General features: G+C 35.5%; 1 protein-coding gene across 1 annotated transcript in view; it reads right to left on the reverse strand.

Annotated features, from left to right (window-relative positions):
- The window catches only part of LOC149570115 (Rubisco methyltransferase family protein), a 222,807-nt gene extending 199,319 nt beyond the window's left edge, over window positions 1-23,488 (reverse strand). Inside the window, exon 1 of the mRNA XM_089822778.1 lies at window positions 22,971-23,488. Coding sequence (XP_089678904.1) covers window positions 22,971-23,318 — 348 coding nt within the window. The 5' untranslated portion in view covers window positions 23,319-23,488. The remainder of the gene's footprint in view (window positions 1-22,970) is intronic.
- Window positions 23,489-26,990: the final 3,502 nt, after the last annotated feature.

The raw sequence follows: 26,990 nt of genomic DNA on the forward strand, positions 1-26,990 counted from the left end.
TATTCATGGATGGGCTGAGAGAGCCTTTGAGAGGCTAGATCAAAGGGTTCAACCTGTGTGCACTCAACAAAGCTATTAAGAAGGTGTGTAACATGGCCGCATCCTCCTCCAAAACTCACGCAACTACACCAACACTATCCCCGAAAGAAGATAAAGACAAGGAGCCAATTCAAAAAAAACCTCAGTTTGATGAAGATTCTTGGCAAGAGCTCCAGAGGAAAAAGCTCTATTTCACGTGCAAAGAACCATGGAGACCTGGTCATCGCTGCCTTGGGAAGAGAAAGATTCATTACATTGAGGTGATTCCTGATGATGACGAAGGACAAATACCTGCAGGGACTGATGAAGAAATTTTCCAGCAGGAGAGAATAAATACCCTGATACAAAAAGGGGGTTTCATTGCTACCCTCAGTACAGCGACTGGATGTGGTATCTTTAGGGTTCGTGGCACACTTCACAGAAAACAAGTCCCAATCATGATTGATAGTGGCACCACACTTAATTTCATCAATTCATCTTTGGTCACTAGTAAAGGCTTGCGAACAGTTGAGCATGGAGGATTTGAGGTTAAGGTTGTAGAAGGAACCTTGTTACCTTGCACTCATGTGATCCCACAGCTACAAATTTCCATGGGAAACTATACCATGACAGATGATTTCTTTGTCATAGATTTGGTTGATACAGATATCATTTTGGGCATCCAGTGCTTGGAAACTCTTGACAAGTACACCCAAAGTTTCAAAAGGATGGACTTTTCATTCGAGACAGATGGCAAGAAGGTGTTGCTAAGAGGAATGTCAAATAAAGGATCAAGGGAAGTCACAATCAAGAAGATGGAGGCCATTTCTAAACATGATTTGATCCCAAAAGCTGCAAGTAAAAACATGACAGTCAACACCTTACCCCATTCCTTAGATAATTGCCGAGCCCATCTATTGGTCGAGTACTCCAAGAACACTTTTGCATGTCAGTTGATGGATGGCTATGTACGTGATGAAAGATACAAAGTTATTGATGATATCATTTACTTCGACAGGAAGATCTACTTAGTACCTAACTCAGAACTAAAGAGGCTGATTATGGAAGGTTTCCTAGAACCGGATCTACATTTGCTTGAGGACAAGCAAATTTTGGGATGGGAGGACTGTAATGTCTTTGTCATAAAATAAATGTATTCAATTAAACCTTGTTAATGGGCCAATTGATTTAATATATCTCGAATCCATTTTTAATTTAATTATTTTTGTAGGTAAGTATGGTTGTCAACTATCTCTGTACACCCTTGGAAGGTTTTCCCGACAATTATTTAAGCATGGCATGTAGGTAGTCGTAGGTATGCAATTTGGATTATTATATCTGTACTATGAATTTCTATTGAAATTCTCTATTGTTTGTTATTTTAGAAGTGAAATATCTTCCCTACTTGGCTTGTCCGGTTTTGGTGGGATTCAACCCTCACCCTATTCCATCGCCTGAAATACTTCGCTCAGATCTAGCAAATCGGAGCACAATCTTTGTAGTAAATGCATATATATATCTGGAATTGTATTGAATCATTTATTCTATCATTTTATAGCATATTTGGTGAATGTGTTGTCTTGATATCAAATACAGTTCGATCTCCACATTTCGGAAGGCCTCAAGTTCAATTGTACAACCTCACAAGCCTACCATACGACCTCCAAGTTCAGTAGTACAGCCTTCAAGCCTATTGTACAGCCTAATTCACTGCTCTCTCCCATACCTAGATGCCCTTCACACTACCATACGATCTTGTCCTTACTACCATATGACCCTCCTTGCAATACACTCTACCGCTACCATACGGTCCTGTCTCTAACACCGTAAGACACTGTTTTCCCACTCCCGTACAGCCCTGTCTTCCCACTTCTGTACGGCACAATCTCTTCACTACCGTAGGGTCAAAAATTGCTTACCGTGCAGCCTTCAAGTGCTTCCATACGTAACACACTGCCTCCTGTTTGGTTACTGTACAGACTGCTTGCTTTAGCTCCCCTACCATACGAACCCAATCACTGTCGTATGGTCACAGCAAATCTCGCATACCATACATTCAACATTTTTCTTGCATTTCGTACATTTTGTTGAGTCAGACTGATATTACCAATCAGACTAGTATCCAGAGGTCGAGAACATCACATAATATATTATGTGTAATAATAATATTTAAATCTTAATAAATAAATAAACAAATAAATAAAAATTTGGAGGCCTAGTATTACTATGCTAATATTGCTAAGACAAACATTAACATATAACAATGATAATAACATAATTCATAATATAAACTATATATATATATATATATGAACAAATGCATTAATAATAAAACAACAATACAAAATAATTAAGAGTAGCCAAAGATTAGCTTAACATATATTCGATATCAATAATAGAGATAAGGTCAATTTATACAAGACCTGAGAAAGCATAAACCAATGATCTACGTTAGTGGTGACTAGAGGTTTGCCAAGGATCGATTTGACAAACTATGATTAGTTATAGATGGGTAATGCTCAAATAGTGGAAGCAAAGGAATAAGATAATTGATACGATGGGGAAAGGAAACTTCATTGCCGTAAACAAAGATAGCCACTGTTACATTGTTGGTCACCAAGTGGAGTCATTAAATAATCCACAAATATCAACAATGATAGACTACAACATCAACACATATGAAGGGCCAGTCCATACTGACAACCACGATAGACTCCTATGTATTCCAAGCAATAGCCATGACAATGCAAGTAGAGATTATCGCACTTGGATCCAATCAAATTTGGTTAACTATGAATAGATTATTTGAGGCGACAATCAACATTAGGAAGGATTACACTACTTAAAGTAATCTATTTACATACCCACCTTGTATAAACTACATAATCAAAGATTGTAATCACCATTAACTACCAAGAGATGTGATGCATCTTTCAAAAACAATTTGATTGGCACAATATATAATGAGAAATGACCTCATTCTATTGGGCATCGAACAATCTTGTTGCATATTCTTGAGTATAAATCTTGTACGATATCAGACATACAAGAGAATTATTCCAGCGTACAAATACTACAAAGGGAATTGAAAACAACAAACAATACAAACTATGTCTAACAGCAAATAAGGCAAGATATTTACGCTGGCAAAACAATCCTTGAAAGAACAATATACATCAGTTGCAATTAGCAAGCAGTTGCTAAGGATATCATTATTTTATTTATTCTCCCGGTGTATTTTCTTAGATCAAGTGTTTACCTTATTGGCCAATCCAATTACGAATATCCAGTATCAATTAGAGATTACTCCCATTTCGGGTGGCAAGAAGACATAATCAGATCAAAGAAAGGAACCATTTATATAAAGCAAGATCGCCATCTCTATCGCATGGATATATTGTCACATCCACATAGCAACACATCGTGATTGTCCAAACATGTCGATATAGCAGTCATGCCACTCAACAATCATTACATAGTAAACAAGTTATAAGGCAGAACTGTAAGAGGTTTATTAGTTATTATTAACATTTCAGAAAAGATCTAACTATGTAACTATATTCAACAGTAACTCTTATAGCATTGGAAGATTATAAAGATAATAATGACCATTATCGATACAAGCAGACATATATAATCATTTTATATTTTTTACCTTCCATATCAGAAATAGAAGCAATTTATCCATTCAAAGCATTTCCAAGAAATATCACTTAAAAAATTAATCTCCACCCTTGGGATTGCAAGCAATTGTCCTTATTACCTACAGGAGGCATTACAGCCTTGTCATCCGGCATGGAAAAGACGACTTCCTTGCGATCACTAATGGTGAGCATTTTCTCACAAAAAGCATGTTGCTCAACCTAAAGCCTATTAGGCACCACAGAAATGTAGGATTGCAAGGCTTGATCTCTAGCATTGGAATGACCCTGAGTAGTGAAAACTTTGACAGAATGGCGAACAAATACCTGGAGAATGTCAGGAAGCTCACAAAGGGTCTGTTGACCTTTCTTAATTCTCTTAATTCCCACGGTGGTATGATAGGCCCAAATATCCTGATAGAAGTAGGGTTTGAAATCAACAACAAAGGAGCAAACTTGAAAGTGGGAACCACACTTGAAATCACCGTAATGGGTTTCGGAGAAGCCTGAACAGCAATAGTGGAAGTTTCCTTTGGAGTCGTCGGGGCTTTGCCCTTTATGGGCAACCACCGTCCATTCATCCATTTTCGGAGCCGCAACCAGCTAGAACTCCTTGGGAGGTTGTTTGTTGCACTCAATAAATGGACAATCTATGATTTTGCGCTCAATAGACTAGCACTTGTAACAGGTGTTGAGCAAATTCAAATAAAGCACCTTCTAAGTGAAGGTGGTGCTACCAACCTAGATCTCAACAGTTTCCTTGAGATCCCGTGAAAGGTCGACCTTAACACATACTCTCCTTTGAGCACGAGCATTATAAAGCTTAGGAAGCTCCATGCAAACCACTTTGCCTAGGGTTTGTGCAATAGGTTGCATGAAAGACCAGCATGAAACAGGGATACCTGAGAACTCAACCCAAACAAGGATCCAAAGTTTTTTGTCATCTAAGACAATAAGATCTTGAGACCACCTCTGAAAAACTAGGAGGCAAGACCTAACCAACCAAGGACCATGGGAAAAAACTCAGTCGGCATGACTAGGGTTACCAAAACGAAACAAAAAAAAAGCCCTTGTTGAGGCTTTGAATGCCATCCAGCTACACTCCATGAGGAGTCCAGGCTTTGGCAACCCACTCTTTGAGCATGCTTTCAGAAGGAGTACAACCCACAAAATGCCCTATCAAGGTATGTTGTTCAAGCCAAACACAAGCATTATTAAGAAAAATATTCGGGGAGGAATTACCTTGTGAAACACTTTCAGAATGAACTTATGAAGGCATGTGCTCGGAAGAGCCATTAGCATACACAGCAACAACTCCAACACCAACATCAATTGTTGTGCCAAAGTTGGCCAAAGCCATAATAAAGCCCAAGAAAAATCCCACAGTAAATGTGGTATGACAAAAACAAAGAAACTTAGAAGGAAAGTTGTATTGTCATCAATTGCATCATATTTTAAAATTTACTTGCAAACAAAAAATTTATTATCAATCTAAATTTTGGATGAAAGATTCATGATATTAAATATTTTTGGAAGCTATTCAACATGAATGCCTGAAGGTGAAATTTGGATCATTTATAAGGGGTTACTGAAGATGATATGCTAGGTGTGAGGATTATAGTTGTTTGACATCATACATTGCTGCGCATAGATATTAGCCATCATTGGGCATTAGATTCCTCTATTGTGGGCTTAAGAATTATCCATTTCCAAGCAGACTCTTATGGGCATCAAATATACATTGCATGACGTGATTGTTTGGAACAGATTTAAGGCATGAGGATTGTGGGCTTCCATAAGCTAGGCACTATAATTATTAATTTTGGTAGAACATTGGGATATGCAACGTTGGAATGGAAGTAATTTAGAGCCTTTGCATGGTGGGGAATTCTTGTTGGGACTAATTCATGATATTTAAATCTGCTCTCCTTAAGATCAGAACATTATATGTGCTTATCTCTGTAATATGCTATTCATTACAGAAGACTGTCATATAAAATTTTAATATTCTCAGTCGTTTTGATTGGTGCAAAGCACTTGCTGCATTCCTCCTAAATATATGTATGTTTAAATAATGTCAATGTGCTCAAAACACCATTAGACCAAGTATGTAGAACACTTAAATCAAAACTCTTTAACAAATATGCACTATTGGGTGGATATTTTGCAACCGATAGTTTTTGGGTAAAAATTCAGTCACAAAATAGGATGACCGACCACAACGTGTGAGACGGAGTCTCTCCTACCTTAAAGGGAAGGCTCCTCCTTCTCACTGTTCCTTGGATCAACTCAAGGTAAGCAAGAAGTTGAGAGATTTTATAAAATGTGTGTTACCAATATCCTTTCTTCTTATCTTTCAAGAAAGAATCCACTTACTTGTGAAGCGAGTAATGGGCAAGGTGAATCTCTAACTAAACTTCTATCAAGAACACAAAGACTCCTAAAAGTAAGAATAACTTACTATTTTGCGAATTAAGAAAGAAGTATAAGATATAGACAAAGCTTCTAGCTATACACTTCCACAATTGCTCCTGGTCAAAGCTTTGGCTCCAATTGCTTCTTAACTCTTTTCTATTCAAATCACAAGATATAATTACTAATAACACAAAATAATATGAATCAAAGATAACTTGGATGAATTATAGACAAAGCTTACAACTCAAACAAATAACAATCTCACTTAATCAAAGTTAAGTCTCAAATGCTCCTTTGTATTCACTTTCTCTCAAAATAGTGCTTACACAAACAAAGTTCTGCCAGCACAGTTTCTCAAGAGCTCTCTTGCATAAAGATAATGATGATTTTACAATAAGGAGGAACTCCTTTGTATAAGCACAGGAGTTGAGAAAAAGGTGGAAGAAAAAGTGGGAGCAACTCAACCAACTTTGACCTAGTCTAACTACAGAAGAAAATAAAGGGTTACATGCAACTCGCATTACATCCTTTTAAATACATGTAACTCGCATTACATTTAATTACATTTTTTCATGAAATTAACATGAAATAAAAACAAAAACAACCTTAAAGATTGTTTCTCAGTGCCTTGAATTTGACAATGATGTCATGCACTGTGGGAAGATCAACAATTTCCATGGTCTTCAATATGACTTCTACTCTCACTACATTTGCATATGTTATTTGTACAAGTTTGGAATTTGCTGCCATAGTATCCAACAAGTGTTTTGTGGACGATTTATACACGACAAACTTGTTCATCGTGTGTGAACCAAAATCTTCGGAATCTACATCAGCATTGATCCTGATTGTATATTCCGAGTTTACTCATTCTACTGCAATGAGATTACCAGATTCATCAATATCATGGCATCCCATCTATTCCAAATCACAAGTAACACTGGTATCAACTGTTTGACAATCTCCAAAGGCCGCCTACAACTTTGTGATCAGCTTCCTAAATGTTTCCTCTTTGTAATCAATGAGTCCTTGATATTTGAAGAACATTTCACACGATGGAAGAACGTCACATGTGACCAAGGCATCCAAATCAAATCTTACCATTACATGCCAATCATTGAGGATTTCCTTCAAGTTATCTTCTTCTTGATTCAAAGAAGAAATTAAGTTTCGCTCCATTTCATTCATCTCTTTGTTGCGCCTAAGGACTGCAAATGTCTCTGTGATGGCTCGAACTCCTTCAAAAATGATTTCCTGTATCCAAGACTTAGCGGCTTCAATCAGCTTTCTCTCCTTAGATGTTTGAGACATAACAACAACACTCTGAGAAGATTGTTTTTAAATGACCTCATTCAGACAAGAGACCTCCTGTTTCAATTGATTTTTCTTTTCCCAAAGCTCATGATTGCTCTTTGATACATTAGCCAATGTATCTTGGGCATCTTGCAAACAACTCAAATGTGATTGCTTTCCAATTTCAACCTTTGTAAACTTGTCATCAAAACGAGTAAGTTCCTAAACAAATTTGTCTACTAGGGGCTCAGCAACTTCAACAAATTTGGTTTTATATGAATCAACCAAAATCCTAGAAACAATCTTATCTTTCAAAGATTTGGATTTGGTCTTAACAGGGAGATTGTCCGGGGGAATAACCACTTTTCTCCTCTTCGTTGTTATTTTGCTCAACCATGCAGGTAGGCTAAAACCTTCATTCGTAGATGCAGATACAGTGGAAACCATTAGTATTGATCTTGATTATATTTCCGTTGTAACAGAGTAGGATTCAATCTGCACAATTGAAGGCATAGGAACATGCTAAGAAGACTCCGTCATGAAAAGCTCAAACCTTGTCAAAGATATATCAAGTTGAGAAACTTGACCATGGGTAAGAGTTGGAAAATCCTCAAACACATTTGCTAAATGTTCATATTGTTCATTCCCAGGGATGCCAAGAGCAACAGAGGAAATAGGAAGAGCCATGGTATTAACTTCCAAAACTGGAATGGAAGGAGTGAAAATAGTAGAGAATGAATCCACATCATCATCAATCTCATGCAGAAAAGGCTCTTCATGTATAGAAGATGTACAAGCTTGTGCAGGCTTTGGAGGAGATATGATCATGATTTCCACTTCTTCATCCGAATCTTCTTTATCAGATTTTGTTTCCAATTCCTCTTCTAATTCTTCCACTAATTCTTGAATTGGTTCAGAAATTTGAGATGCTCTAGCTCATTTTCCACCCTTCAATTTGAATTTGAGAGAACCCTTAGCATCAAAAGATGAAGCACCATCGTTCCCTACGATTTCTAGTTGTGACTTCTTGCTAGGAAGACCAAAGCTTCCACAATCCAAGCCCATCTTAGGATTTTTTCTTTTAAGGCCTTTACTTTTCAACCATTTGTTGGTGTTTACCAAGATGGATTGAAATCTATCCATGATAGACGTACCTTCCTTTTGTTGCCACTAGATAAGAAAAGGGCACTTTTTATCAAAATTAGCTTGATGATCAAGGATGTTGCCATCATCTTCAACTTGAAAATCTGAAGGGATTTCCAACATGTTAAGATCAATTATCTACTACAGGGTTAATCTACAGTAGTCCATCTTCATGATGTCAAGTTTTGTCCTCATATCAATCTAAATGTCCTTGATGAGATGAACATGAGTGTAAGCTCTTTTCATTTGAGAGTTCATCTCTCGGTAGTCAAAGTCAAATCTGGCCTTGAACTTCTTCAAGGTGATCAACTGCAACTCTACTTCCATGTTCTTTGCTTTAGGCACAGAAATGATCGAATAGTTGCCAATAGACAACGGTTTAGCTAAGGTAATGCCAAAACCAGGCCTATGTATAGCATGTTGATCACTCTGCACGTTCATAAGCTGTCTAGCTAGCTCCATCAAAATAATTTGCTATGTAACATATCTAGGTAAGGTATATGGCTCCCTTTTGAAATATCCAACTCTCAAGTATGTGAAAGTGGGAAACTAAATAAAAATATAGCTATATTGGTTCACCTTCTCCCATGCCGCATTGATACTCTTTTGATAGATAAATGTTTATTGAACAAACACTGAAAGTGCCCAAAGAAAGCATCTTGGACTTCTTTATAATGGAATTTACTATTTGCCAAAGTGATTTGATCATAATAATCCCAAATAGGAACCTGAAGATGATCTCCCTTGGTAGAAAGACTAGAGAAAGATCCCATGGTAGCAGCAATGTAAACAAGATAAGAATTCATGTAGAAGGCGTTGATGTTCCCACGTTGCCTATTTGCTGACAAATTGCAATGCTAATAAGCTCTCCCCAAAAGATGTGTTCTTTATTCTCCATAATTTCAAACATAACTTATGCATCCATGGCTTGAAATCAGTAGAATCTTTAAGGCCACAAATTCTGCTGAGAAGGATGATGAGATTCTTAAATTCTTGTTTAAAGTTAGACCGATGAACGATCTTTGGCCATCTAGAGAAGTTACTTCTTTTATTGTTTAACCAATATAGGTTGACAGACTTCTGATGATCACCTTTTTGCCTATTCCAGCTTGCCAAAGATGATTCCTTGGTCAAATTTGCACATGCTGCTTTATGTGGAACCTTGAAGATTTGTTCAATGACCTCAAGATCAAGGCTAATGATAACCTTGACGTCAGCGTCTTTGATAGTCTTCGTCTTTGGAGTAAAAGGTCGTGCACATCCGAGAATGAAATCAGGTTCTATGGCCGCCATAGGAAACGTAGACACTAGGTGAATGTTGCTTCACTTGATACGCTTCATTTCTTGACCAATTGGAGTTTCAACTCTCTGTAGACAATCAGCCACGTCCACATGACCAACCTTTGTGTCCATTATATTATCCAAAATAGATATGACTGATGAAGTAGCTACATGAGTCAATTCTTTATCATATTGATATTTCATTTTGCCTTTGGATTTTAAAGGTGAGGACATTTCTTGTGCTTGTACTGCAACAAAAAAATCCCAAAACATAAATATATCATCAAATGAAATCGCCATACAAGTTGATTTTTGCTCAACAATGATTTGGAAACAAATTGGAGACTTGGTAGATTCAATGAAATGATCTCGAAGAAATTATATGCATATGCAATGGATGAAAATGAAAAGAACGAAATGCGGAATGAAGTGTTATGAAAATGGAAAAATGAAAAATGAAATGAAACGGAATGAAATGAGAATGCGTCAAGATGAAACGCATGGAAATGTGTGCAAATGAATATTGCTGATTTCAAAAGTGACTTAGTGTTTTCAAGGCATTATTGCATGAAAAATGAGTACATGTAAGCGCAACATGTAACGAGAGATGGAAGGTGAGATGAGATGCGAATGCGAGTGGAGGATGCACTTCTCATGTAAGTGTGAATGGAGGATGAGATGGAAACCATGGAAAGAAGTGAAAATATGTATTTGCTCATGGAGGCGCAAATATATATGAGGGGATGGAAATGGAAAATGGAAAAGGGATTTTGAATTTTATAGTCACTTTTGGTGAAAGGGGGAAGTCAAAGTACATGGAAGATGAAAATGAAATATTTTTGACTTTTCAAAATGTGACTTTTAATCAAAAGCGGACCTTTTGGATGCAATTACACAGAAGGCATTTTGTCTAATCGCGTCGTACAAATGGATGCGAAAAGTGAGATGAGCGAAAATGGAAACGGACAATGAGATTACATGCATGTGCGGATGGTGGATGAGATGGAAAACATGTAATCGCATTCATTAAGTGAGAGATGAGGTGTTGTGACATGGTAATGGAAAGTGGAACATGATGATGCTTTCGCACAAAGTGAAGCAACAAGTTCTTGGGAAAGAACTTGTAACTTCTCCAAAGTGGAGAGAACCGGCCAGCAAACACAAAACACAAAGAAAAATGTACCTTTGGAAAGTGACTCAAACATGCCAAGATGCAATACACTTCAACACTCAAATTCAAAATTGGGACTTGGGAAAGAACCAAAAATATGAAAATGAACAATTTCTTCATTTTTAAAGAAAAAATGCACTTTCCATGACAAAAATTTCAACAAGTGGCAATCATCAAGCAATTACGTGCATAAAATCAGCAAGATAAGCACAAACTAAATAGCAAGAAAGAAAGAGTCCACTTACATGGAGATCAAGTGCCAAAAATGAAGGAGAAAGATGCTCCAATGTTGAAAAATTCTTCAAAAAATGTTTGAATCTTTCAACCTTTCACAAATTCGAATTGGAGAAGGCAGCAATCAAGGAGAAGTTGGTAAAAGATGCCAAAACATGCCCTAAAATCACTCCAAGATCCAACATTTTGAAGAAAATATGCTTGGGACGTTTTTAGTAGAAAACGTATTTTACCATGATGCAAGATCAAAATATTTTGGTGTTTAAACACCAAAATATGTATCAACATGTAATTCAATCCCAAAAAGAAGCCAAATCAATTTGCTTTGGAGCCAAAACATGGATCAAAAATGAAGTTATTTGCTGATTCTTTCAAAAACGCGCCCTAGATTGGAGCTTTCAAAAATGTTTTTGAGCTTGCTAAATCCATTTTAAATGCAAGAAAACTCATTGTCAACCAAAAACACCTCTAATGGAAGAAACCTCATGCAAATCCATTGAGAAAATCTCCACTTATGATCAAAATCGGGTTCTTGGAGAGCAAAAACATGGAGTACTTCAAAATCGGACTTTTTGGAGGCCATAGCATATATAAAACGTCTTAATAGAACATGTTTTAAAATGTGCATATAAGTAAAATCGCACTTTTTGGAGGAGGATGCATGCTTTAAAATATGTCTACAAGCAAAATCGGACCTTTTGAAAGAGGATGCACATTTTAAAATGCATCTCACATTTTAGATGTGAAGGTATAAAAACTTCACTTTTGATGTAGTGGCATCGAAAAGGTCCACTTATGATAACCTTTTGATGTAATGACATCAAAAAGGTCCACCAAAATAAACTTTATATGCAGTGACACGTAAAAACTCCACTTTTGATGGATTTTACATATAATTGCATAATACATATAAAATGTCCACTTTCACTTAAATTTATAAAAATGTTACTAAATGGGACATAAACAATAGCTATCAATCATATTTAAAAATATAATATATAAACATCATTTAAAAAGCAACATTTAAATAAGAATTTGATTTAAAAACCAAAAATTAAACTAGAATTATTTAGTTATATAGCTACTTTAAGTGAAAAATTAAAAAGTAACTCAACTTAAAATTATAACATAAAGTGCACTATAGTCACCTTAAGTTAAAAATTTAAAGTTAAAGTAACTTAAAAACATAACAAAAAGTGAATATAAGTAATATTTATCAAAAAGTGAAAGTCAAATTAAAAATATAATATCATATTTTTAATTTGTGTTGTTGCGCCAAAAAGGTCCACTTTTGAGGCACTAAAACGGGCATATCTCTTGACTAACATCTCCGATTGAGCTCTAAGTACGAATTGACGAGAAAAGCGAAAGGCATGACATGAGCAAAACCAAAGGACAATAAAAAACGCAAACTCAAAAGCAAAGAAAGGACGATGAAGGCTTCAAAAAATCAAGCAAAGGCTTCACGGAAAACAAAACGAAAAAGACATGACGAAGGTCTTCAGTAAAAAGATTTGATATACAAATTGAAATTTATCAATCAATCAACATTAAGCAATTGAATATCAAATTCAAGCTTAGAGAAATGTGAAACTAGCTTGAGAAAGTTTCATGTTATCAACATTTTGTAGTGACAAAATGTAGGACAACACGTACATGAACTGTTTAATGTTACAGTGCAATATACTTCTAAAAAGTGTCATTTGGCATTAAAAATTTGGGTTAGATCATTACATTTTCCAAGGTTTCTCTCAAGCATCTAGGTTCTTTGTGTGCTTAGTTTTCATTAAATGGTATCAAAGGCATGGTGAGGGGAAGTTGAGTACAACACAAGTGAAGGCTTAGGAACCGCATTGATCACTGAAGACCAAGGAACTACTTAGTACAAAGAAAGAAACCATAAAGGGTTTTTGTCCAAGAAAGCTACTATTTTTAGATTGTCGTTGTTGCATGTGTGAAGTGAGTTAGTGGTGCACCTTCTACAGTGATAGTACAGCTATTTCCATAGATTGTTTCGCCGCTGCAATGAACCTGAATGGTATAGACAACTAAAATGTTCTTAAACAATTCTATCATAATTTTACATACAATGAACTACTACATAGGTTTTATAGATTTATACAATGCAATTTTTTTTTAAATATTACTTCATGAGACTTCAAACAAAAGCAGGGTCTTCTTTCTCAAGAACTCTCTATTTTCTATTGTCATGGATAAGTGAAAATTGCTCCAGGAACACTTGAATAAGATTCAGGATATCCATGATCATTTTCTTGTCGTTGGACACAAGATGGAGGAAGAGGACATTGTGGGAATAACCCTCAAAAGGTTACCCAAGTCCTATGAGCACTTTATTGAGACTCTCAACATCACTTCTACTAGTGTCCATCTGAAGTTCACAAATCTTTGCAAACTTCTGCTTTAGCAAGATCAATGGAAACACCAATTCAGTAGCAGTTCCAGTTCCACCTCCACCTCCACCGAGCAACCCTTTGTTGTTAAATCCTTTCAAAAAGATAAAGGCAAGTCTCATTCATAGCAATCTTCTCAGCAAAAGTCCTCTACTCCAACAGCAGAAGGCTCTGAGAAAAAGAGCATTCAATGCAACTATTGCCACAAGTATGGTCACATGAAAGTTGAATGTCGGAAACGTTTAACTGCCCAAGCTAAGCAATCTAGTTCACAGCCCAAAGAAAACAGTGCAAAGCATGCTAAGAAAACAGAATCTACCTTTTACGCCTTTATGGCTAAAAGGCCTATAGATAATGTGAATTTGTTTGCCTGGTACATTGATTCAGGTGCCTCTTGTCATTTTACCCACCACAGAGATTTGTTCACTAACTAACAGCCTTTTTCAAATTCAGTTATTTCTGGTGGAGGGGAAGAGTACACTGTTGTTGGCAAAGGCAACATTTAGATTCAGTCTATTGGGAGGAATCTCATTTTCCTTGATGTGTACTATACTCCAAGGATGGAACTCAATCTACTCCCAGTCAATCAGATGTTGCAACACTCTCCACTATCGAATATCACCTTTAGTTCACATCAGGGCACAATCACTAATAGGGATACTCAGTTTGTTGTTGCAGTTGGCCTTGAGGATCATGCTCTTTTTAGACATTGATTCAAGTGATTCTCAAGACCTAGCCATGGCTGCTCGGTAGTCTTCTGTCAGCTCAACTTTGGCATCAACGATATAGGCACTTAAATGTGCATTATCTCTCTCAGCTTGCTCAGATAAGAGCTTGTCCTCAATTTGCCAGAGATTCAAACTCGGCTTGGAGTTTGTGATGCACGTCAAGCTATGAAGCAACATCACACACCTTTTCCTATTGGCGATTCATGGCACGCTTCTCAGTTGCTTCAACTTGTTCATGCCGATATCTACGGCACTATGGCTACTGCTATTCTTGGGTCCAAGTATTTTCTATTGTTAATTGATAATTTCAATAGAAAGATGTGGGTATATTTTCTTAAAAAGAAATCAGATGTGTTTACTATATTTCAGAATTTTAAACCTCTAGTTAAAAAAGAGACTAGGAAATCTATTATTGCTCTTATGACAGATAATGGGTGGGAATTTTGTTCTATTGGTTCTCTAGCTTCTATGATATTCATGGCATCAAGTGTCAGTTAACCACACCCCACATACCATAGCAGAATAGTGTAGTTGAACGTCAGAACAAAACAATCCCCAAGATGACCAAATCCATGCTCGTACACAGACATGTTCCAAAGAAGTTTTGTGTAGAAGCAATTTACACTACAGTCTATCTTTTGAAATAGTCAGCCACTGTGGCGGTCAAAGGTAAGACTCCAAAAGAGGCCTAGGCTATTTGCAAACCCAAAATCAATTACTTGAAGGTTTTTGGCTCTCTTGCTTATGTTTGAATCCCTGATGCATCACGCACCAAATTGGATGCGAAGAGTTAGAAACTCATGCTTGTTGGATAGAGTAGTCTTCACAAAGCCTACCACTTAATCGACACTAAGACATCTCATCTGTTGTACAGTCGTGATGTAGTTGATGAATGGTGAGGACCATTCATGTATGTTTCTCCTGTTCTTGATCTAGAAAATCATCCTATGCAGGCTCGTGATTTGGGAGTTCAACTTCCATTAGGTCTACTTGATGGAGGGCTCTAGTAGCTCTAGCAACTCTAGTTCAACCAGTGATTCCTATATAAAGATATCTGCCTTCTCCTACAAGATCATCCAGATTTGTAGATTCTTCACCTAAGCTTGATAAAGATTCTTCAAATGAGGAACCTGATCATAAAGCATCCTGTGATGCTACTGTTGGTCCTTCTCCTCTCTGGCCTAAGTGGTGGACTAAGACACTTGCTAATGTTCGAGATGATGAGCTCATTGATGGAAGAGCTGCTCGAATAAAGAGCAAACCTACGAAGTCGGTTAACTTTTCTCTTATGACCAACATTCAGTGTGTTTGAACCTCACACATACTCCGAGGCCAAAGGAATTCCAGAGTGGGAATAGGCCATGAAATCAGAACACCAAAGCCCGTTGAAGAGTCACACCTGGGTCCTTTCTGATCTTCCACCAGGGAAGAAACCCATTGGTTGCAAATGGGTTTACAAAATAAAATACATGTCTGATGGTACTTTGGATAAGTACAAAGCTCATTTAGTTGCAAAGGGCTTTCACCAGCGTCGGCGCATTGATTATGAGGAGACCTTTGCTCCTACAGCAAAGATGAGCACTATCAGTGTAACAAACAGATTTTCGTAACAAAATAAAGGTGATCTATAAAGAGTTTTCCTCATCAAATTATTGAACAAATAAACTAAATTCCTTTTTTTGGGACATTGACTACTTTTAACTACCAACGATTAACTGAAATAACTATATTAATGATCAACTGTAATAACTATAATAACAGTTAACTGAAATAATTGTAACAATGATCAACTGCAATAATTGAAATAACGATTTACTAAATCAATTGTAATAACTATAATAACGATTAACTGAAATAACTGTATCAACGATCAACTGTAATAACTTGAATAACGATTTACAATATGTAAAGTAAATGTTTGACATGAAAAAGAACACACAAGAAAATATCTGATCAGTCTTTAGTTGGTTGTGCAAGTCTCGGCTTTCGATAAGAGGAGAAGCATTGACTTAGGCTTAACCTCCCAATCTCAGACCATATTTATCCCCACACAATCTATTGAATAGAAAGGCCCTCCCTACCCCAAGATCAAGCTTGGGATACTTCTTAGTCCAGCCACCTGAACATTTCGGTGTTTAAAATGTCCGCACAGTTATGGATGGACATGTCTGAATAATTGGCTCCATTGACATCAAGTGATTATAGATGGCAACATGCCTTTAAATGACCTTGGCCAAGGTTTTTTTGATGAGTTCACTAACCCAATCACCACCGCTCAACTTGACAACAGGGGAAACAATAATATGGACAAGCATGCGCTATTAAATGAAATTAATTTAGATTTATAGTATCATATCTGACTTTATTTCCATGTCATTGCAGATTCCATCTCACCTTTTCCATGGCTATACAGCCGGTGAGTCCTAGGTGCTCGGATCTCAAAGCAATCGGCTCTGTCTGTTGATTCTCAACTGATTTATGAATACTATATGTTTCCAGCTTATCACAATCTGTGATTTGAAGAATGTGTTCTTTAAGACTTGCAAAAAAATATCATTTAATTTTGTTTTCCAACAGCATAAATAAATCATGATTTCATAACATGGTTACTTGGCTTTTATTTGCCATAAACACTTAACTTAGAGAAGGTCTAACCTATGATATTAAGTAAGTTATTTTGCATCATGATATAATCTATAGCTTACTACTATATAAATTGGAATGCTGTAACAATTGATAAAAAAATCATATTGTAATGTTATGGGATTTTTGGTTAACTGTATAACTTGGTATAATCTGAAAGAATGAAAGGAGTCTTGCTGAATGCTCAACAACCCACCTCAGAAAAGATCTTGAACACTAAATTGCAGAATGAATATTGCTCACGATTTCAGCAGGGCATCAGTATAACCACGAATCATGGAAGGGAAACAATGCAATGGTTATTAAAGGATAATTGCAGGGATATCAAGTGCTATGATAAACATGGTTGGGTAATATGAAGAAGTCGGATGATAAACAAGGAAGTCATGTGTTAGAACAAGGAAGTCAGGTGCTAGAAAAATGAATGTATTCTGCCTCTCTCGACTTCATAATATAAAGAGATTATATGTCTCTTTGGCTTCCAAGAAGCCGTAACATAAAAGAAGTGTCTTGGCTCTTGGACGCTAAATAAATATGCCAAGTGTTCAATCAGTTTCTAGCAAGAAAAATGAATAAAAAGATAGAAAAAGATTTGAAGGTTATAAATCAGAAATAATTATGGTTTATATATCTCTATATGCACGTAGATATACTTATGAGGTGGTATCATTTTATTATAAAGAAAATAATATTATGGTGTCACTTTATTCTTATGTCTATGTGTATGTACATAGGTATTTATTACAATGATGTGGTGGAAAGATCAATCAAAATCCTTTGAGTTACGTATTGAATTAAATTAATTTATGTTTTTAAAAAAATGTTTATTTAATAGCTCATGCAGATCCTTCAATTGTATCCTAAAGTTCAAGTCGCTAGGTCCTTGCCAAGGGAATTTAAGGTCATACTTGTCAACCTGATAATTGGACTAAGCTAGTATCCCATTCCGTTGATCCTGTTTAGCAATGCTTCCCCCCTTCATCTTCTTCCTGCAATCACCTGTGCAATATTTCCACAATAATAACAAGTTCCATAATAATTTTCATAATAAAATTTCATATAGATAAAGAATTTAGTTATTAACCATAATTCCAAAATCAAGCAACAGCTAAACATCACATGACAAATAATCGATAACGACCATCTTTAAACAATTAACCTAATGAATACAACGAGTATAAATAACTACCTACTTCACATGATTATGAAAGAAAAATCCGTTCAATCTAACAGTTATAAATAAATTTAAAATTAGGTCAAAATTTGGGATGTAGCAATCAGATTAGTCCTAGACGTGGCAGCTCAATTTGGCTAGAAGGTCCATCAGATGGGTGTCAAGAGTGCTTTACTAAATGGTGACCTACAAGAAGAGGTCCACATGACACAACCTCCTAGTTTCAAGGCTGTTGGTAAAGAACATCAAGTTCTCAAATTAGTGAAAGCTCTCTATGGCTTGAAGCAGGCCCCTAGGGCATGGTACATGAAAATTGATAAGTACCTTAGTGATCAAGGCTTCCAACGGAGTTATTCAGTCTCAAATTTATACAACAAGACTACTAACAGTGACATAATCCTTCTGGTCATTTATGTGGATGATTTGATCATCTTAGTAGTTATGCATCTTTGATTTACAGAATCAAACAAATTTGATGCCAATCTTTTGATATGATTAATCTCGAGCTCATGCATTATTGCCTAGTTGAGGTGTGGCAGCTGTCTTATGGTATATTCATTTCTTAATCCAAATATGTCAAGGCTCTATTAGACAAATTATGTATGCAGGACTGCAAACCTACATCCACACCCATGGAGAAAGGCTTGAAGTTATCAACCAAGTCTGATTCTCCTCCAGTTGATGATACTACACACAGGCAATTAGCAAGTAGCCTTATCTACCTCTTTGCTACTAGAAATGATATAGCTTTGCAGCCAGCTACATCTCACGTTTTATGACAACTCATCAAGCTAATCATTGGATGGCAGCAAAGAGTGTGCTTCATTATGTGAAGGGCACTATGGACTTTTTTACTATCGGAGTTCTAATCCTAGAGTCAGTGGGTTCACAGATTCAAATTGGGTAGGTTTTGTTGAAGATAAAAAGTCACTCCTAGATATGTGTTCAGTTTGGATCTGGTGTCATCACATGGACCAATAAGTAGCAGGCAGTTTCTCTCTCCTCCACAGAGATTGTATACAAAGGTACAGTTAAGGCAGGTTGTGAAGTTGTTTGGCTTTGTCGGATGCTTGGGGATATACATATGTCACTAGCAGGACCAACCACTTTATTTGTTGATAATGCAGCATTGTCAAATTAGCACGGAATACAGTCTTCTACAAATGAACCAAGCATGTGGATGTTCACTATCACTACATACGACAACTGGTTGAAGACTAGATAATACAGCGGATCAAACTGTCTCACCAAGCCTCTTGATCTTGATAAGTTTGTGAAATTCTGAGGACAGCTTGGTGTTGTGGATAGATTAACCATTAAGGGAGGGTAATATGATAACAGATACCTTCTATTATTATCTATTATTATTTAATGGTCATCTATTTGCAATCTATTGTAAATATTAGAATGTTTTCTATTCTTTATGTTTGTTTCCTAAGGAAACATCATTTATTCATTTGTATATATTGATCTATTGATCATTGTTAATAACAATCAAGTATTTTACCAATTACTACCCGTAATACACAGAACCTCAATAACCAAGACCATTGTTAACCTATTCAGCAATGAAAATATTATACAAGGCATAAGGAGGTTAGCTACGGGTAAAGCCCAAGATGATGGATTGTAGGCTGAATATTTAAAATGGGGTGCTAATATTCTTGCACCTCATATCATTCGTATTTTTAATGTCAAAAAAGAAGGTTTGCCTTAAAAAATAGACTACTAGTGCGGTGATTTCACCTCACAAAAGTGAAAGTTAGAATATAAACAACCCTTCAAATTATCAAACTATCATGGTCAATGCCCTCCTCGGCAAGTTATTTGGTAGCATGGTAGAATGGAAAATCAATAAATGGGATGAACAGAAAGTAAAAGAGCAAAGGGGCAAGCGAATTTTAGACCGAAGCATTCTACTATAGATCATGGGGTTACTCTCAAATATTTGGTTGAGAAAATTTGGGACACTCAGGGGGGGAGGCTTTTGCTGTTTCCTGGACTTTAAAAAAGCATTTGACTTAGTACCACGTAACAAACTATTGGATATAATGGAAGAGTTGGAAATTCTTAAGGAACTTAGGAATGTTGTGCATAGATTGTACGAGCATGTTAAGGCTAAAATTAGAACTACGGACGGGCTGTGTGAATGTTTTGGCAGCAACATTGGTGACAAACAAGGGTGCCTATTATCTTCAACCTTGTTTGAGCATTACATTGACATGTTGGAAGAATGACTAAATGGGGCCAGTGGTGAGGGGGTGCAGCTGGCTAGCTATGTAATAAAATTGCTCCTATATGCCGATGATCTCATCATAATTGCTAAGACAACTAATGGTTTGAGAGAACATCTGAAGTCATTGGAAAGTTTTTTTCATGAGGTGAGAATACAAGTGCACCAATAAAACCAAAGTTATGATCTTCTCGTTGAAGAGAAATAGGAGATCTTTGGACACGTTTCTCTTTGAAGTTAACCCTCTAGAGATTGTGAACGAGTACAAACATCTAGGAATAGATTTTCAAAACAAACTCAGCTGAGATACTTGTAGATCAAAAAGGATTCAAGGGGGCTAGAAAGCGTTGTATTCTCTACAAAATAAGTGTAGGAATTCAGAATTATGGGATTTGAAGACCAAGTAAACGCTTCTTGGGCTGCTGGTCACCCCGGTGTTCTTGTATAGGTGTGAAATTTGAGGAAGCAGTATGTCCAATCAGAAATGGACACAGGTGGAAAGAATTCAAAAACACTTCATCATCAGCAATCTCAAAATCAAAACTACAGTGTCTTATGAGATCTTATTGGCTGAGGCTGGTTCCTTTCTGTTAGAAGCCGTTGCAATGGTCTGGATGCTAAGTTACTTAAAGAAAACTCAAAGGATGGAAAGTGATCACTGGCCTAAGTTAGTCAATAAGGAAAAGCTTGATAGGAGAAAAGGTACGTGGATCAAGTAAAATGACAAGTGGATGCAAAAATGGGATTTTAATGTTAATACATGCCCAGTTAGTAATGAAGAAATAAAGAAGTTTGTACAATTTTCATAATACCATTTGGACAAGGCACAAGGGGCGGGAAAAATCTGATTACATCAAGGAATTTAATCCCACTACTAGTCCTGATATAAGCATTATGAAATTTTTGCTATCCATTTAATCTGGACATGCTTATTCTGTGACATGGGGATTGTGGAGAAGGAGCAACACTTGGTCACAGGATGCCTGGCGTACAGTGATATCAAATTTGAGTATGTGGACAGCAATCTGAACTATTTATTTGAGGAAAAACAGTTGGGCAGAACTGCAAACCTGATATCAAAATCCACTGGCGAAGAGACGAGTTAATCAAAAGATTACAGCTTGCTTAGGTCTTTCCCTCCTTTGGAGGTGTGTGCTAGAGTGTGGGTCCCGTAGGCTGCTTTGGCCTCATGGACGTTATTAAAATCTTTCATTCATTCATTCAAAGCCTGATATTTCTACCTTTGTTCCAATTATCTCCGAATGCCCCAACAAGCATCAAAATATTATTAGCGGTCAGATTTGGCACCATAAATTTCAAAAGTAGGACTTCTTGCACCCATAGTTGGTGTTCAAATTTGAAGTTGCGGATTTACATTGTGGCAGAACCATTATTGTTGTGACAAACATAAAGGAGTGAACACATCCATTCATGGGGCATCATCTACACTTAATCAAATTCCTGTCAGAATTTGTTTGAACACTTGAATCAAATTCCTGTCAGAATTTGTTTGAGCACTTGTGTTCAAGTGTGGGAATACTAGGACAAAAACCCTACTGATTTTGGGGCCAATCTCATACAAAGTTCATATTTGAGCTTCATTAGTCATGGACTCCAGTCACATTTTATTAATCCGGATAGTCATTGCTGTTGCAGCTAAGGATATTGCACAACTATTTGAATGCAGTACACCCATTATTGTAATAAGAAAGAGATTAGGACTTACACCTGTTATTTGTTATTCATTATAATAAGAATATAGAGAGAGATGTTTCTACCATTTGCTGTTCAAAATATAATGATGTTGCTAATGCATTAACAGTAATTTTAATCTGAGATCTAAGATCTAGTGAATTCTAGAGCCAATGGTGTTGTTATTCAATTAATAAGTGCTTGTAAAATGTAACGAATAAGATATACAAGATTGTTTTGGCCCGGAACGTTACATCATAAACGTCAGAACAAATGCAGTGAAAAGGGCTGGCGAGTATCACTGCAAGAAACATATTTGCACATGTATATGTGTAAGAAATGATTACAATTGTATCTCAAGGATCTAATACTCATTGAGATCAGTAAGTGTGTGTGTTTGTAGCATATTTTGACCGCTGCATCGATTGGACTTAGCAACGTCTACCAATGCCAAAGAATTAACAAGTTTGCAACTAGCGAAATTTTGGTAAACATCGGCGGAGTTAAAAACGTATAAAATGTTCAAAAATGCAATGGCCCGGAAATATTATTGCAATAAACAGCAAATGTAAGCCTAGAATCGCATGCCTTGCATATAAGGCGTGAGTGAGCTAGGTGTAGGCTTCGCTCGCGGTTGGTTATGTTCACATATGCCCCACAACCACCCACATGCTTAAATTTACACCTTATATTAAATGGAAGATATAAAGGTTTCAGGTCTCCCATCACTGCATTAAAAAAAATTATGCAAGCCCCAATTCAGAGACCGGGTGGATGCATGGAGCCTGTACAACAAATTAAACACTAAACTTTATAAAAGAATGATGAATTGCAAAGGTTTCACTCATCAATTTGGTTATTTATTTTTTAACTTTTTTTAATCTTAAACTTACAGAGTCAGGGGTAATAATAAGGTTTTGGGGAACATAAAGCAATTTCTCCCCTTTACGTATGTTTTTTAGAGCGACGAGTCCCCTGCCAGCCACGTCGACCTTCTGAATTGCGAGCTTCTGAGGCGGAAGACCCTCCTTGTTCAGCCAATTCTGTAATCGATATGCATTCTCCATGGAGTCGATCTCGCAACCCCATCGAATTCCTTTTGCTTCTGAAATGGAACACTGAATCACCAATTTTCTGTGTTGTGGGAATATTCCGTAACATTTTTTAAATGGTGTAAGGAAAGAATGGGAATGAAGAGATTTAGATAGATGGGTGCTGTGTAGACTGCAATAAATCTCCATGCTTGTCAAAATGGTTTGCAGGTGTTCTGCGGGGAAGAATGCGGAAGCAAAGTTTGAAGAATAGTGTTCTCAGTAGAGAGGCGGAACGGATAAAAAGTGAACTAGAGTGGTGAGTGGACGAAGACAAAACTCCTTAAACCTCGATCTCCACTTACGAATGGCCACCGTCTACACAGAAGCCAAAATGACTCGTTTATATAATTAATAATTTATTAAAATATATAAATTCATTAATTTAAACTTGAAAATAATAATGAACTATTTGTGATACTTTTCTGACCTTCTCATATGTCTCTTAGCTTCATCATCTACTTTGTTTGCCAAACGATCAAAGAAATCCATTTTACATTTTATGGTAATATTAATTCAAGTGGGGTTCTTCTTTGGATGAAATCTTAATACCTATGCATGTCATGTATGGTAATATTAATTCAAGGCAGGGTTCCTCTTTAGGTGAAGTCTTGAATATCTATAGATGTCATGTACAAAATACGTAGCATATCAATTCTCTATTGAGTTTAAAAACTTCATCAAAATATTATCCTTGTATGGCTTCATGCAAACAGGTCATGAATATAATAGTGATGTCACTATTGATCGTGAAAGTGTGGCCTAAGTTTAGAAAAGTCTCCCCCAAAATAAATTTAATGACCTACTATTATCTTATTTTATCTTATCGTATCCTACAAATAGTTGGCTTCACAATGTCGAAGATTTTACATTTATAGGTATCAAGATTTTGTTGGACATTAATACTATTATCTTATCTTATCTTATCTTATCCTACAAAACAGTTGCTTCACAATATCAAAGATTTTACATAGCTTGTTGTCCAATATCCATTCCCTAAAAGAAATTTCTTGTCTTCATAATTCAGGTAGATGGTTTTCTTCATGACATATTATACTATATGTAATAGGGAGATATGGTATCCATCTCCCATGTTCATTATCTTGCCACCTTGCACTTATTTTTCTCATGTGCCACCCTACTAACCATTAATGGTTAGTGCCACCGATTGCCCTTTCATCTTCTTCAAACTTGCCTAGGAGTTCCCAACAATTTGCCAAGTAGACTCCATAATGATTTTTCAACATTTTGATGATTGCCTTGGCCCATTTGTTCATCGTGTGATTGCCCTCATAGTATACATTACATATTTTAAAATTCTCCAACTAAAGCAAGCCCTCCCACATTTAGGGGATGAGTTTTTGCAATTTATGTTTTGGAGTTTCTTTGTAATGAGTGGTACTGAGTACTGACGATGATCAATGAATCTCCTTCTAAATGCACTTAATCAAAACCCATTTGCTTACACAATTGGACCCCCATCCATGTGACTTGGAACTCATCCTCATTATTGGTGTTATCATGCAACTTCCTTGCTTCAGCTATCAAAATCATTCCTTCTTAATCACAAATGATACACCCACAACCAAAATCATTGGTTTCCCCCAAAGATACCCCATCAAAGTTCATCTTTACCTTATTAAATTCTAGTTGAATCCATCGCATTGTTGCTCTCGTATTTGAGTTGATCAACAGTGAAATGCTCATAAATAATTGTAAATGAAATCAATTGTATGTATCATATTGTATAAGAAACTTCTAAGAAATTATGGTTTTAAATAAATGAAGAAATGTGTAATAAAGTTTGTATATGAATTATGTGTAATGTTAACCTATCACATAATAAATGAAAGCAACACTTGCTAATAAGAATTACAATTGAATAAACATTATACATGAGATTTATGCATTACATGTGTTGAGTAAATGTTAATGTCTATTTTTCTAAAGTTGTTCTTTTATTAGAATACATTTTTATGATATGGAAAGAAAAAAATTACTCTTAAGTTTGTTTATATAATATCTAATCCCTAATGTTTGACAAGTATTTCATAAGGTTGTGAAGTTTAGATTGTCCAAATTTATAGATTTTAGACTATATGTGGAGTGTTTATTAGGTAAACTTTTCAACACATCTTGAGAATGATATTTACTTGACTAACTATCATCATTCTACTTTTTAAAAGTGGCATTGAGCTTTTCAAAAATGAGCTCCACAAGATCTTCTCCCTGAAAATTTGTGTTCTTTATGTATATTTGAAATAGAATGTATTAAATTAAAACTATGATGTATCCTTTAATTTATTTTTCTCAAGATTTTTTTCAAAGAGGAGTAAATATTTTTACCTAAAGTAATGAATCGGTGAGTTCACAAATAGAGAACATTATCTTCAATTAGAATATTCAACAATAACACCCCAATGAGGCTTGAATCTTATGACAAGAACCACATTTTAACCATCACACAAAGCCACTATTGGTATTTTTAATTAATATTATAATTAAATAACATAATATGAAATATTTACAAGGAAGTTAGATCTTCTTACTTTTATTTTTTATTTAAGAATATTGACTTGTATGACATAAGTTATGTTGAGATTGTTTCTTCAAAAATCACATAGTATGAAATATTTACAAGGAAGGCAAATCTTCTTAATTTTGTTTTTGACTTAAGATCATGCACTTGTATGACATAGACACTGTAACTAATCAATTATGTTGAGATTTTACTTCATAATCATAATAAATAAAATATTGAAAGAATGATTTTGAATTGTTTTGTAAGGGAGCAAGTAATGAAATTTGCATACTAACATTTCTATTAAGAGAGAAATTGTAGCCAAACATATTTATTTATAATAATATTGTTGGTGTTGTTTTTCATATTTATTTATAATATAGTAATTGAAAGAGAGTAGGTTCTCTGCAATGGCCTCTAATGAATTTAATTATAGTCATATTTATAAATGCTAGGTCTTGCCTCTTAGTCTTACTGACAATTATGGCTTTAATACAGTACTTGGCCTTGTAATTTGTGTATATTGAAGGTTTATGGATAGTAATATTTGACTATAGTTACCTTGTGATATAGGTTGTATTGATATGGTGTTTTTTATATTGTTGACCCTATACTAAACCAATATAGTTATAAAATCATATTATAAAATGTGTAGGTAAATATGGTTATTTAGATCTAATTAGGTATGGTTTTCCTTTGAACTCTCTAGGAGATACAATTGTAAGGTCAACGTAATCTAGAAATTTATTGTAAGCATGATTGTATCAATCTGCGTCTTTGCTAAGTATCCTTTTGTTAGTGTCAATGTTTTCTTTCACTATATGTTTACTAAAATACAAAGCAAAACCAAAAGATTCAATAGTTTTAATTCTTTTTTTTGTGCATTGGTACATGATAATTTATGGCAAATAATCAATATATGTTTCAACATGTCACTTCAACATTGTGTGTGTCATGTAATCTATAATGAAACTAGGTTTGCTTTAAGTTCCTACACCAATCTAAGTTTAAATAAATTCAAGAAAATTAAGATCAGATATTGTATGAAAATAACACAAAAACTTTTGTCATATAACATGTAAACTTAGGGTTTAATGTACACATATAACATTTTAGGTTTAACTTAAATGTACTATTTAATGTATTTAAAAATACATCTCAACAAATAATAATTATGCTTTTTAAAAGTTGTGCACAAATAAATAAAGTGAGAGTAGAAACAAAATAATATTTCAATTTTAAAAGTTCTTTAAATGTGCATGAGAAAGATTAGTATAAACATTATTTAATATTTAATTTGA

This window comes from Cupressus sempervirens, chromosome 3, assembly GCF_028749045.1.
Source record: "Cupressus sempervirens isolate cs-2001-9-10 chromosome 3, ASM2874904v1, whole genome shotgun sequence".
Lineage (NCBI taxonomy): Eukaryota > Viridiplantae > Streptophyta > Pinopsida > Cupressales > Cupressaceae > Cupressus > Cupressus sempervirens.